The sequence below is a fragment of the Peromyscus maniculatus genome, chromosome 18 (genome assembly GCF_049852395.1).
Source record: "Peromyscus maniculatus bairdii isolate BWxNUB_F1_BW_parent chromosome 18, HU_Pman_BW_mat_3.1, whole genome shotgun sequence".
In the NCBI taxonomy this organism is placed as follows: Eukaryota; Metazoa; Chordata; class Mammalia; order Rodentia; family Cricetidae; genus Peromyscus; species Peromyscus maniculatus.
Window position 1 is genome coordinate 48,679,676 of NC_134869.1, and position 15,085 is coordinate 48,694,760.

Sequence of the window (15,085 nt, forward strand, 5' to 3'; positions counted from 1 at the left end):
ATTGACTTCGCTGTTTGCCCAGCTGCAGGATAACTCCCTTCATATCCCCCAGCTGCCCAGCTGCTGTTGTCTTTGCTTTTAAACTGGAGTGGCCAACCAGACTTCCTCCAGGTCCAGTGCCGACTGAAAACAGACAGTTTTCCAATGGTTCCACAGAAGCCGCCACTGCTTGGTCGTTAAGCTTTACTTGGTACTGACTGCACAGTTAAAGAGATAATCACAGTAGATGAAAGCAAGACTCTCCACCAGCCCCAGGCTTTACTCTTCCGAATGGTCAATCCGCGAGTGCGCTCTGGGACCTCAATGGAGTGTTCACATCCTACCTTTTCTGCCAGCCTAGAGAAACAGCCGCTTAACTGAGTTCATTTATTTTAATGATACATCCAGGTTCCAATCGATTTCAAAACTCATCTTTCCAAATGAGGAAAGGAACGTTTATTACTTTAAAACATTACTATTACCTCAATGTCTTAACAACACTTTAGTTACAAAATTGAATCTGGATAACTTTGTTATTTGTGAGGGAAAGAAAATCTGCCTTCTGTAAATGGGTTGCTTTGGAGTATCACACCTACGTGTTTCTCTCAGCAAATATAATTGTACACAAAGTACAAGCCTTTGGAGTTTTCCCAGATACCTAACCCTGCATACAGCACTAAAATTATATGGGGAAACTGACATTTTCAGGGAAATTTTCTTAAATGTTGACTGCCACTATTCTTCTGTAGGTAGGAATGTAGAGATTATAGATAGATATTATGAGTAGAGTGAACGCCAAGACTTGAGAGAGGGCTCAGCAGTTGAAAGGCTTCCAGCTCTTGCAAAGAACCGAAGTTCAGTTCTCAGCACCCATGAAAGATCGCTTACCCCTGCTCAGAACCCCAGTTCCAGGGCGAGCCAATGTCTCTAGCCTCCGGGGCAGCCACACAAACACAATACATAGTAGCATTTTTTTTTAAATTTAATTTAAAGAGTAATAATATACCTTTATTATCCAGGAAGATGTTTGTTAAATATCTAGGCTATTTGAAGTACTTTGACAGATTATCGATCAGCTTGGTTTTATTTTTTTTTAATTAAAGAGTATAAACTTAGTAATGTGTTTCAAAGTCACACAAAGATATGTACATGTTTTTTTCTAACATTACAGTTTTTCCTTAGGAAAATTGCCCTAGGTGACCCAAGTGTGTTCATGAATGTTCTTGTAGTGATCATATACCCAAAGCTTTTAATAATTGAAGATTTAGTATGTGAGTTTATCACATCCACAGAGAAGATATACTGTAAAACTTTCATGTTCCATTTATTCCTGAATTTTGCTAGCATACTAATTGTGTGTGTCGTTCCCAAGAAAAGAAGTAAGACTGTGTACACATGAAGGGTTTTAGTGTAACCCATTCCCAAGACAGCCAACAGTAGCGAGTTAGTCAGGTATGGTACAGGCGGTCAGGAACTCCGTACAGCCTTAAACGTACATCTCAGAAGTACCTTTGGTGATTCAGATGGAGAGATGACTCAGTCAGTGAAGACCTGAGTTCACAACCTCAGGATCCACATCAAACTTAAGAAGCTGTCCATGGAAGGGAATCCTGGGAACCCAGCACTGTGAGGAGTGTATCAAGAGGATTCTTGAAGCTCATTAGCCAGTCAGGCTAGCCAAATCACTGAATTTGGGGTTTAGTAAAAGGCTGTGTTTCCAAAGAATAAGGGTAGGAAGCATGTGAGGAAAAAACAGCCAACCCTGGCCTCCACATGCGCGTGCACGCGCGCGCACGCACACACACACACACACATGCCCACACCCATTCTAACAAATACTACACCACAAAATATTTATTCTAAAACACATTAAAATTATATATATTGGTTGATCCCAAATTTCAACTGGAGAGATAATATGTGGTATTTTAAAATGAAGGATATGTAGAAAGGAAAAAGACTTGACTATATGCCAGATCTTCAGTGTTATTATTGATTTTTGTTTGTTTTTGTAATTTCCTTTTTGTATCATTTATTTTTCTAGGATGATTATAAAGTATTACTTTATAATTAGAAAAACCGTCTTTATACTAAACCAATCTATATGTGAGCCTTAATATTTATGTCGGTATTTTGACAAATAGATTTTGTTCAGTAAATATTGTACTAATGTGGAATTCCAGCTAGACTCAAACTTATCCATGAATAGATAGCTTATGCTGCCAATTCATAATGTAGAAGAGATTTAGGGGAGCATGCTTTTGCATGGAAGAACACTTTGCATACGTTGAAAAGCGCACATGAGCCCCGGGAAATCATTTTTTCATCAGAGACTGTCCCCTAAACTCCTCTTCCCAGCAGGTGAATTTGCATATCTGTTTGGTTTCTACAGAAGCAGGAGCCAAAATTCGTCTGTTTGACTAACAGTCTGGCTTTACCCCACCCCTGCCCCATACCAGTTGGAACAGGCAGACATCTTTTCACAATCTGGGTCACTTTCTCACCTCCCAGGTGATGAAAACGTACCACATGTACCACGCGGAGAGCATCAGCGCGGAGAGCAAGCTGAAAGAAGCCGAGAAGCAAGAGGAGAAGCAGATTGGGAGGTCGGGCGACCCCGTCTTCCATATCAGGCTGGAAGAGAAGCACCAGAGGCGCAGCTCTGTGAAGAAAATCGAAAAAATGAAGGAAAAGGTAGGTTAGGAAGTGCGTCGCAGAGCCCTGGGCTCCTCATCGGAGGAGACAAGGCAGTCCTAAAAAGCCCTGGTCCACCAGCGATAGACACACACACGGTGAATTACTATGAAAAGACATGCATTTCCTCCCGGGGGAGCGAAGGATGTTAAGACACATGAAATTATGTCATAACAGCTGGACATCATTCTGTGGTGAATGCCAAGTATTCAGGACAGATCTGGAGAACTGGGATCTTAACAAAGGGAGTTCGGTGGAAATGGGCCCGGAGCCCAAATGCATTGTTGTTATTCCCAGAGCCGGGGAAAGTTTAGTTTGTTATTTAAATCACATTAGAAATGTACTTTCCACCAAGGACCCAGAGGATCGTTCTTATATATGGAAGAAATTGCTTAGATTAATGAAACCCCGCGTGTGTTTCTGTCTTATTAAAAATGACTTCACTTCCATTCCTGATCCCTGTGTCTTCTTCCTTACCAGAGACAAGCAAAATATTCAGAAAATAAGCTGAAATCGATTAAAGCCCGGAACGAGTATCTCCTAACACTTGAAGCAACCAACGCCTCGGTATTCAAGTACTACATTCACGACCTCTCCGACCTAATCGATGTAAGTACTTGAAGGTTTACGTACAGCGACTATCGTTCGTTAATGAGGGGAAAAAGGCCATCGTTTATTGGAATAATGCATTTTTATGTAGTGCTCAGAAAAAAAACTCCAACCTAACCACGCGTGATACTTTGACAGGATCAGCTGTGAGATGCATATGATAAAGCATAATTGCAAAAAAAAAAAAAAAAAAAAAAAAAAGCCAGTGAGAGCCAATTGTTGTCCTGGTGGACTCAGCCAGAAAGGGTAGACTACAGTTTTCAAACTATGCCATAGCACTGCTCTACCTTGGTATCAGCTCAAATCAACTTACTGGGGCTGGGACTATTGCTCATGGGTAGACCATTACCCTAGCATATTGCCCATGGGTAGACCATTACCCTAGCATATTGCCCATGGGTAGACCATTACCCTAGCATATTGCCCATGGGTAGACCATTACCCTAGCATATTGCCCATGGGTAGACCATTACCCTAGCATATTGCTCATGGGTAGACCATTACCCTAGCATATTGCCCATGGGTAGACCATTACCCTAGCATATTGCTCATGGGTAGACCATTACCCTAGCATATTGCCCATGGGTAGACCATTACCCTAGCATGTGTGAAGCCCTGAGTTTGATCCCCAGCCCTACCAACTGGCCTCGAGCACTTCTTTTCCGGGTTGGTTTGGGGTTATTGCTTGTCGGTGCCGGGGAGCAAACCAGAGTCCTCACAGCTGACTACAACCCAGTCCCTTGATGCATACACACATAAGTATATGCTGATATAAATCAATATAAGTATATGCAATGTGTATATAAACACACGCAAGGTTTCCAGAGTCTCGCACATGTTGCACACCCATGAGTTAAGTGCTGAGTGCTTAAGTACTCATGAGCCAAGTGCTGAGTGCTTAGTGTACAGTGAATAGTGCTGATTAGGGCTAAAGAGCTGTACATAACCTCCCTCAAACATTATTCTTGACACTGGGAATTCATCAGTGAACAAAACAAAGTCCTTATCATTGTGCTCTTTAAATTATGTGTTGAGAGACAAACTATAAATGTGCGCGTGTGTGTGTATGTGTGTGTGTGTGTGTGTGTATGTTATGTGTACACATTTAAAGTAAGTACCGTAAAGAAATATGAGATAACCAGGCACAGTGGCGCACACCTTTAGTCCCAGTACTGGGGAGGCAGAGGCAGGTGGATCTCCATGAACTCGAGGCCAGTTTTGTCTACATAATGAGTCCCAGACCAGTCGGGGTGACATAGTGAGACCCTGTCTCAAATCAACCAAGCAAAAAGAAATGTAAAATATTGCCATGAGTGCTCTTTTTTTGCTGGGAAAAGGCCTGATATTCCAGCCAAGCAGTAAGCTGAGAACCGCACAGCTCCCAATCCAAGGACAGAATCCCCCCACGGAAGCATGGGCTGGGGAAAGCTACAGAGGCCGACGGATGTGCTGGAGACGGATGTGCTGCTCTCTACAAGCAGGAGGTGCTCATGGGATACTGAAAGTGGACAATCTAGTTGGAGCAGAGTGAGTGAAAATGAAGAGTTTGGAGGCGAGGGCAGCGTGAGACTGATCACAGTCACTGAGACAGTGAAGGGTCCGGCCTCGGTGCTCAGGGTGATAAGAAGCCAGCGAAGGATTCGAAGAGAGAAACGCCTTCCGCCCAGTGTTTATGATGAAGACTGGAAACTTCGTGGGAAGAAGACGAAGGGCTTCTTCCTGTTTCTTCTTACTGTTTCCTCATCAGGGAACAACGGCACCATTTGAAAAGATTAGCAGGACTAGGAGGTGTGGCCTTCTTGGAAGGAGGTGTGTCCCTGGGGGTAGGCTTTGAGGTTTCAAAAAGCCCATGTCAGGCCCAGGTTCTCTCCCTCAGCCTGCAGAGCAGGATGTAGCACTCAGCAAACTTCTCCAGCATGCCGTCCGCCATGATGGTAATAGACGTAGCCTCTAAAGCTGGAAGCCAGCCCCCAGTGAAATGCTTTCTTTCATAAGAATTGCCGTGGTCATGGTGTCTCTTCACAGGGACAGAACGGTGATGGAGACAGCTAGCCAGCAGGGATCTTCCTCCCCAGTGCTGGGATTTCAGGCATACGCTGCTGGGTCTGCCCTTATTGTGTGGGTTCTGGTGACCCAAACTCTGGTCTTCATGCCTGAGCAGCAAGCACTTTACCTAATGAGCAGACCCCAGACTTAGACGTTTTCAACCTCCTGATCTAATTGACGCTGTTCTAAATAGTTGACGGTTGAATGTGCCAAATTATTTTTATTTTTTTTTCAAAAGTTAGACTTCTAAAGATCAGCCTTAAATTAGAAAATGTGAACAACTCCCAAAAGACGTGACTTAAACGTGAAGTTTTAAAGAAATGACATGAAGTCGGTGTGCTGTCAGAATCTGCTGAAGCCGAACACTCTTAAGATGAAAGACAATGATTTTTCTGTGCCTTGGTTCACTTTTTTAAGGCAGTGTGAACGTGGACATTCTAAAATGGCCGCTTACTTCGTAGGATCCCATTTTGCACATATAGTGGTGATCCTGAGATCCATTAAGCTTGACCCTTCCTGGTGGAAGAGAAACTGCTTGACTCTTTATTATGCAAAGGTCCCTCGACCCTGTTCTGCCGTGTGAGTTTATTTAATAATGTGCATTTCATTCTGAGTTATCTGATATTCATGGGGAGACTTGCTCTGTCTCCGACAAGAAGTCAAGACGGCGTCTTTAATGCAGTTGAGCAGACATGGAAGTCAGTAAATGCATCTCTATAAAGTCAGAGAATTGAAGGGGAGACCTCTTGATAAAAATCTTCAGTTCGTTCATCTCTTCTCACACCCATATCCAATGAATTTGCTGTGACGGATGATCATAAATAGGTCTATTCACAGGACAAAAGGTCAAGGACTTTCCATAGAATATGTGCTTTAAATTATTTTATTAGTACAGGACCAGCACACACAGACTATGGAAAATTTAAAATGCTTCCAGCCATGATGAAAGCGCCATGCTCATACACCTGAGATTATCAATGATAAAACTCAGATTTATAAGGCCAAGCAGCGGTGGCAGTGCACGCCTTTAATCCCAGCATTCGGGAGGCAGAGGCAGGCGAATCTCTGTGAGTTCGAGGCCAGCCTGGGCTACAGAGTGAGATCCAGGACAGACACTAAAACGACATAGAGAAACCCTGTCTCAAAAAAAAAAAAAAAAACCCTCAGACTTACTGGTACCCTCCTCCCCCTACGCACGCACGCTAGCTAGACAAGGAAGATGTGGAGTCATATTTTACATACACTGTTTAACCTGTTTTTTTTTATTTTCCCATTAGTGCCCTTGCAGGGTGCATTCCCATTTCTCACACCAAATTGTGTTTCATAGCCATTGTATCTAGATGACACCAAATTGAGGACGGTGCAGGACACTTCCCTGGGCCACGTCCACACATGTCCATTAAGTCTTTTCTGGACAAAACCCTTATTGAAGAGACAACTCCTCAGAATGCCTCGGCTTCTGCATTTGTCCGATCACATCTCTGATGAGGGCTTTGCTGTGTTTCTCTACCCACTTGATATTTTCTACAAAACGATCTGTAGAGGAAGGCTCCATGAACTCAAGCTGGCCGCTCCACAGTAGGCTGTGTCATAAATGACGCGACTGCACCTTGTGTGACGGCTGTGGTTTAACTTCCCGAGAGCAATGCTAACATCAGCTTAGCGTGATGTGGCTCTGATTCTCCCATCACAGGGTTAAGTGTTTTCCCTTATAATGGATCAAAGTATGCCAAAGTCTCTTAAGTCTGGAGTTTGCTAAAACGTAGTATTATGGAACTTGGCAACACCTGAGCTATAATTTACTTCTGGTTAGCAAAACGCATCCTTAGGTTGTAAATTAAAGGAAAATCAAAGTTGTTGGTTTGTTTTTCAATATAATTGAAGCACAAGATTAATCGATTTCGTATATACCAATGATGCCCTAACTAATTCAATATCCTCCTTTTAACTACTAAGGCTGAAAATTTTAATAGTTAATTCAACACTTTCATAGACCTGTTCAAATCTTTTTTTATTTATTGGGAGATTTGGGGATACTTAAAAAATATTTAATAATGCTAATTTTTCTGTTTTGAATGAGTAGTGCCTTTATTTATCAATATTGGAATTGGCAAGTTTGATCTTTCCCTTTCAGAAACGCCTAACAGAATAGAAAAATCCAATACTTAAAAAGCAAAATGGCTCTTAGCCTTACTAGGATTTCAGTCAGTGTGAGGTCCTTGATCGTGCTTTTTGAGATCAACGGATTCATTTTAAGATGACTTTTGTCACTGAGTACATGACAAAAGTACATGACTTTAGTAAGTATTGGAGGTAAATGGGTGTCTTAGTATAAATTTAAAGTATTAAATAGTATAACTCAGCTTTTTGGTATGAAAGATAATGTGAGGAAGAATATGATAGCTTGGCTATTATCCAAGCATCTGGTTTTTGTTGTTGCTGTTGTTTGTTTGTTTGTTTGTTTGTTTGATGGGATTGAAAATACATGAATGTGCCGGGCGGTGGTGGCGCACACCTTTAATCCCAGCACTTGGGAGGCAGAGGCAGGCGGATCTCTGTGAGTTCGAGGCCAGCCTGGGCTACCAAGTGAGTTCCAGGAAAGGCGCAAAGCTACACAGAGAAACCCTGTCTCGAAAAACCAAAAAAAAAAAACCATGAATGCTAAGTACAAGCAATGAGTAGAGATCTCTGGCCCCAGGCAGACTCTGAAGGGGTGGGTGGACACAGCAAGTGTGAGCTTTATGGGTGATAATGTCAGCTCTTCACAGAGCAGCAGCCATGCAAAAGGAAGGACACAGTCTCTTCGTTTTTGCTTGGAACCTGTTTCGTTTTCTACGGTGTGCATGTGTTATTTCTATCCTTGTCCGGGAAAGGCAGAGGAGGGGTGGTGAGTAGGAGGAAGAGCGTGGGGAACTCCTGAGACAGCAGCCATCCCTTGTTTCAGATTTATTTATTCTATGTGTATGACTGTGTTTTGCCTGCATGGATGCATGTGCACCACATGCATGCCTGGTGCCCACGAAGGTCAGAAGAGGGTGCTATATCCCCTGGAGCTAGAGCACGGGGTGGTTGTGAACCACCATGTGGGAGCTGGGAATTGAACCCAGGTCCTTGGCAAGAACAAGTGCTGTGTGTGTGTGTGTGTGTGTGTGTGTGTGTGTGTGTGTGTGTGTGTGTGTTTTGCCTACGTGTATGTCTGCATGAGGTGTCAGAAGCCCTGGAAGTGGAGTTATAGACAGTGAGTTGCCGTGTGGGTGCTAGGAAATGATCCCAGGTCCTCGAGAATAGTGGCCAGTGCTCTCAACCACTGAGCCATCTCTCCAGCCCCACCCCCAGCCCCACCCCATACATGTATGTTAAGGCAAAAGAAATTGTCTTAGAAAATGAAGGCATATACATGGATAGTTTGTTTTCACAATGGACAGGTTTCATGTCCTTGATCATTGCTATCTCCAATATTAAGGGCAAAAGACCCTACAGTTTATTCTGGGGGAAAAAAAAATCAAGATCTTTTATAACCAGAAGACCAATCCTGCAGGCCATATTTGTCCTTGAATGCCAAGTTCCCAGCCATTTCCTTGCTGAAAGATGTCTGTTTTGTGTGTTTGTGTGTACGTGTGTATGTGCATGAGAGTGTCTGGGTGTGGGCGTGCGGTGGTGCCTGTGTGGGAGTCAGAGAGTGACCTTGGGTGCTGATCCTCGATTTCCATGTTGGAAACAAGAGTCTTTTGTCCCCGCCTGCCTTTGCCAGGCTCACTGGTCCACGGGCTTCTGGGGACTCCTCCTGTCTCTGCATTTCATCTCGCCGTAAAAGCATGGGGATTACAAATGCGCCCATCACTACACCCAGCATTATGTGGGTCCTAGGGATTCAGGCGCAGGTCCTCAGACCTGAGCAGCATGCACTCTCCTCACTGGGCCTTCTCTTGAACTCGCAGAGATCTGCCTGCCTCTGCCTGCAGAGTGCTGGGACTGAAGGTGTGCTCTGTCTGCCAAGCCCAGCTGAAGACTCAACGGTAGGGTTCCCTAATCTATAATTAAATCCACCATCCTGTAAACTTAGAATTCTTCAAAATATCTGGCTCTAAGACTTCATTTCTGCCACCATGGCCTCTTTCCAGACAGACCACACTGCTGAGATGGACTCAGAGATACTAAGTCCTCGGTGATAAAATACGATTGGGCCCCTGTCACCAAGCACGTTCCCCGTGATAATTATTTGTCACCCTTTCAATGCAGTTTCGTCTCCTAGCTTCTCCCTAGAAAGGTTGCGGCTCACTGGGAAGCTTGGAGGCGAGCCTTTCTCGTGGAGTGTTTCCAGGAGATTATCCCTTACTCCAGGCAATTTTCTCCATCCAGATATCTGTCCCACATGCTTTCCTGGCCATTTATACAGAATGAGACTGAAATTAAATTGCAGCCCAGAGATACCCCCACCCCAACTCCCTTTAGTTTATCATTTCTGAATAATCAGTTGTGCTAAAGCTTTTAGCCGTATCTTTTTGTCTCTTGGGACCTACGCTTCATTAAAAAGCAACTTATTCAGAGTTCAGTCTCCTCAATTAGTCAGATTTCCCCCCAACACACACACACACACACACACACACACACACACACACACACACACACACACACACAGAGTGGTATTGAGAGTTATCTGTGGAAACCTGCCAGAAAGAGATACTGTATTTCCCCATCAGCCCTGAACCCTTATTAGAAAGGTCACGGAGATCGTGTTCAGCAGGTTAGCATATCGTAGCGATTATATAGACTAATTGTGGCATGGTTTTAGTTCATTGTGATTGTTAGGGGGTATTTAAAAACTGAAATGAGTTAGAGGACTGAAGAAATGGGTATTTAAAGTTTTTCCCAGTGGTGATGCCGTGGGCATATGTTCCTGGAATGAGAACTGGTGGTGGTTGTTATTGTTGTCGTTTCTGGTCTCCAGTGATTTCTTGACTATACTCCTCTGGAGCTCTGAATGGCAAAAGCCTCTGAAGAGTGGTCCCAGCTTTCTGCCTCTTGCTTTATTTTCTCTCGCCTAAGTACCATCTGATGGCCCTTGGTTCCATCTCATCAGCCCTGGTCCTCCTCCTGGGTTTTAGGAGTGTATCAGCTCTCAGGCTAGCGGTCCTGCAATTGTAAAGGCATTCTGACTCCACCTCCCTCCCTAAGCAGCATTCAGGTCTGTTTGTTCCCACCTCCTCTACCCTCTACACAGGCAACTCTCTTCTGACTAGTTTTTCATGCCCCAAGAAAGGCTACCGCTTCCCACCCAAGCACACAGGCTAATACCCAGTTTCCTGATTCCGCCCATATACCGGGTCAGCAGACCCCATAATCTCTTCCTCCTAAAGGTCCCAAACCCCACCCCCCAACCCCCACCCTGCCTCCGTACCACTTCTTATGACAACCTTGGACTCCTAGGTGGAGACTCTCATCACCCGCCTGCATTGTTTCCAGTGCCTTCCAGAAATGTACCCCCACACACACACAACCTGCCCTCACGTCCTCCAAAGCTCTATTCTCTTCCCAGACGATCTGATCCGAGGATGAAAACTCAGAAATCAGACCCGGCTGTCATGTCTGAAGTTCCCCAGAGGCCCTCCTGTGTCCTTAGAATAAGAGCCAGATAGTCACAGTCACCCATTAGGAACTGGCACCCACCTGCCCTCCATCCTGCCCCCCAGTTCCATCTACGTAGTACTTCCGCTGTGCCTACCCGTCCATTTTGCAGAACCACGTGCGCTTCCTTGCTGAAGGGGGGAGGGGGCAGCAGGGGGGCTTCGTGCTTTGTTGCAGAACTTCCCAAGGTCGAGTCCATCCTCCTGCACACATCAGACCTTCACACCCTAAATGAAAGACGGGCAGCCCTCCCCCCCGACCCATGCTGCTCCTCTGACCCCCTGGCCTGTGCTTATCTGAGGCTGCTGTCTTCGATCTCTCCCATCTCCTGATTGTATTTGCGTTAGTTACCAAGATTTTTTCCCCCCTTGAGAAAAATGAGTCGGGTTGATGGGAATGCATCAGGTAACGGGCGATTATGAAGCTGTTCCTTAGCCAGACCCATCAGCCGCAGCACTGGTCCTATTTGCTACTTTGTATCCATTCCTGTTACAGAGACCGCTACTGTGACCTTCTCGTTGCTCAGGGGAAAGCGCCAAACTTGGTTTTTATTAAGTGTTTGGCTACAGTTGGTACAGTAGCAAACAAGAACGGAATTGCCAGCTTTCTGTGGGTGCCCAGAACCCCTGACATGAAAATGGGTGCATGAAATGTGCCTGTGGGAATTAAGGTGTCTGGCTTGATCCCATGGGACGCTTATTTCTTACAAAAAAAAAAAAAATGTGTTTATGGTTTCTGGGTTAAAGTAATAAACAGAGAAGAAAATCGTGGAGGGCATGGAGACAGCAGTCCCAATGCGGTCCACTCTCCTCACTTGACGAGTAAACAGGAGAGCACTGGACTCACCTCCTCCAAGCCCTTTGAAAGCCACTCGTGGGCAAATGAAAGCTGCTTTTTTTAGAATCCTGTCCTTGGCTTGTCCTACTTTTCAAAAAGACGCAGACTGAGGGGTAGGAAAATTCTTTATCCAATACCCATGGCAAAGGTAACAACAGTCAGAGGTGCGAGTTACACCTGCCTGCGGTCAGCCACGCTCTCCCCGGGAGGGGGGGGGAGCCTGCGCCCGCCCGCCCGCCCGCCCGCCCGCCCGCCCGCCCGCCCGCTCTGGGGTGTGGACTACCCACCCTTCGTCTCTTTCCCCATCTCAAGGCTCACATTTAGCTCTCTACGGAATCTTAATAACGTTAACTGCGCTTGGTTACAAATGAAATCCAGAGGTAGGAATCAGGACAAAAGACCACTCCCATCTCTCGGGCTGAGGCCAGAGTCCAGGACTGAAGGTAGAGTACTTCTCGGAGAACAGGGAACCCCCCATCCCCTCCCTCCCTGCTCAGGCCCCAGGGCTGCAGGAATCACAGGGGCTGGCACCTGGTGCTGTCCTCTGTGCTTCTAGGACTGCTCCGCAGATGTCATTGGCTATGACTTGGGGAAGCAGGAACATCTGACTTCTTTCCACTCTGGGCTCCTGGTGTCCTGGAGTCTGGTGGGAAAAGGGGGTGCAGAGAGTAAGGGGCAGGAAAAGGCTTTCTGAGGAGCTGGGGTCCACTTCACACCTGGTGTGATACCACCCTGTAAGCTTCAGCTGGTTCTCAGTGTCTGGGACAAAACAAAGTGACTGTGTTCGTCCCTGCCCTGAGTGCTTGGGTCCCCTCTTCGGTCTGGTGTTGGTTGCAACCCTTTGGGCTGAGGAAGTTAGCCTGCTAGGATTAGACTAATGCCTAGGAGGCTGGATCTTAGCAGTTCTTAGGATCTTTTTCTTTTTCTTTCTTTCTTCCTTTCTTTCTTTCTTCCTTCCTTCCTTCCTTCCTTCCTTCCTTCCTTCCTTCCTTCCTTTCTTTCTTTTTTAATGCACACTTTTGATTCCTACAGTCTTTCCTCCCCCAATTTTTTGGTTCATAGTTTTATGTATTCATCTAGAGTTCTCTTTTCAGAATAGCGGTGCTTTGTTGGAATGAAACAGTTTGTTGGTTTCCTGTGTGTTTTCATTATTAAATGTGCTCTCCGGCTCTCCAGCTCTCTATGCAGAAGCCTTTCAGATCTCATTAATAATTCATCAGCCCCGCAGAATTACTTGAGACCGTCTTTAACCAAATATCTTGAGTCCTAACATATCCAATGTCATTTCAACTTCTAGTTTAGGGGGGGAAGAAAAGAAAGTGGCTTCTGTGGCTGGCCTTGCTCTCAGGGGACCTTAAAGAGCTTTTCTTTCCTGTTCCTTCTTTCTTCTAAGTTCAAGATGCTTGAGAAACCTAGAATTTGGAAATACGACAGAACAGGCGGAAGAAAATCATGCCGACTGGGTGACTTTACAGACTGATGAGCACCCCGGGGGGTCAGAGAAGACCATGGCCTGTCAGAAGCCTCCTGAACACAGGAGGGCAAGTCCTGAAGAGCCGTCACGGCGTCTAAATGAGTGATTAAAGCCACGTCTGCCCCATTGGCCTCTTAGGAAGCCACGGTGAAACCAGGCCTCCCACTGACCGAATCCACGTGGCTGTACGGGGAATAGGAAACAGACCGGGGCTTCTGTCATTTTGTGGAGTGAAGTGTTCAAGTCGGGGAATAATGGAAACTTAGTAGGTCAAAACGCCAGGTCAGCCGCGGTTAGAATTCTTTCCGCCTCCTCTCTCTTTTTTCCCTTCTTTCTCTTCCTCCTCCCTTCCTTCCTCCTCACTTCTACCTTTTATCCCCGCATCCTTCCTTCCCTCCCTGCTCTCCTCCCTCGCTCCCTTCCTTTTTCCTCTCTGCCATCCATCCTTCCCCTTTTAAAGAACGCGGGTTGTGTAAGGAATAAAAGGTGATTCTCCATTGCTTCTTTCTATTGCAGCTTTTTTATTAACTCCCCCCGCCAGATCAATACTTATAAACGAAGCCAGCAGGGTCTCCTTGCTTCCTCGGAGTCAGGTAGAAGAATCTGTCTCCTTTTTGAATAGTAGGCTGCTTTTTAGCACTCGTACCTATTAGAGAAATGAGGCCCATCTTCTTTACAAACCCGCGTCTTTATACACTAAGATGTTATTGAAAGACAGAATGACTTCTTCAATCCCTCTGATGTATACAAAACTGTAGGGAGCCATTATGGATTGGGAGAAGCGAGCGGAATAAAAGAAGGTCTTTGTTCATGTGAGACTCCAGTTTCCAAATTAACCAAAATGAATCATTCTCTGTATTTGGGTGCAGCTGATTTCACTGGAGATGGGTGGTGGTTGGTGAGCCAATGGCTGCATTTCACAATTGTATTGTTTGCCGTTGTGACATCACAGCTGTTTTTCTGATTTTGTAAATCAAATCATATTCCATCAAATCCTCTTGTCAGGTTGGGGAAACAGCGCCCCCCAAAGGGCAAGGTCCCAAGACCCTGTCCCTGGAGTGTTCTGGGGGAAGTGTCGCAATCATTGTTTCAATCATTCAGTGTTTGAATCATTCAGCTATGCATCCTTCTGAAACAGCAGATTCCAAATTAATAGGTCAGGGGCGGGACCAAATATTCTGCATTGTTAAAGGCTTTCTAAGTATTTTTATATGTGATTTTGTATGTATGTGTGTGGGAGCACAGGCCGAAGCAAGCATGTGGAGGTCAGAGACTAGCCTGTGGTGGTCGGTTCTACCCTTCCACTGCGTGGGTGTCCTGGGACTAAAACTCAGCTCATCAGGCTTGGCAGCAAGCACCCATACCTGCCGAGCCATATCCCAAGCCCAATATTCTGCGTTTCCAACAAGCCCCTCATGAAGCTGTTGCTGCCGCTCACATTTTGAGTAACAGGATTTCACAATAACTTTGTTTTAAAGTCGCCGTTTTAATAATTGGGGGGGGGGATGATAATATTTTGATCATTGAATGTGGAAAGACAAAATTTGCGTTACACTCTCGGAGAAGCACACCTGGGACCTTGGGCATGCTAAGCAAGCACCCTGCCACTGAGCTATGTCCCCAGTCTGGTATCTGGCATTGTTTCTAGGTGCCTGTAATTCTATATGTCCCTTTGCAAAGGCTGGTTGATGCCTCATAGCCTGGAGGACCTGCTCTCTCTGCCGGGGCTGCTTCCCATGTGCCCCCGCTCTCCTACAGACAGCTTCAGTTCCATCTCCTGGAGGATGGAAGTGTTTCACCGTGTCCCAGCCTTAATGTGCC

The 15,085-nt window shown here is 45.5% G+C and overlaps 1 protein-coding gene across 4 annotated transcripts in view; it reads left to right on the forward strand.

Moving 5' to 3' along the window:
* Srgap1 (SLIT-ROBO Rho GTPase activating protein 1) overlaps positions 1-15,085 on the forward strand; it is a 279,322-nt gene that overhangs the window by 195,915 nt on the left and 68,322 nt on the right. For all 4 annotated transcript variants that reach the window (XM_076554167.1, XM_076554169.1, XM_076554168.1 and 1 more), the window contains exons 5-6: positions 2,491-2,673; positions 3,154-3,282. In XM_076554167.1, coding sequence (XP_076410282.1) covers positions 2,491-2,673; positions 3,154-3,282 — 312 coding nt within the window. The remainder of the gene's footprint in view (positions 1-2,490; positions 2,674-3,153; positions 3,283-15,085) is intronic.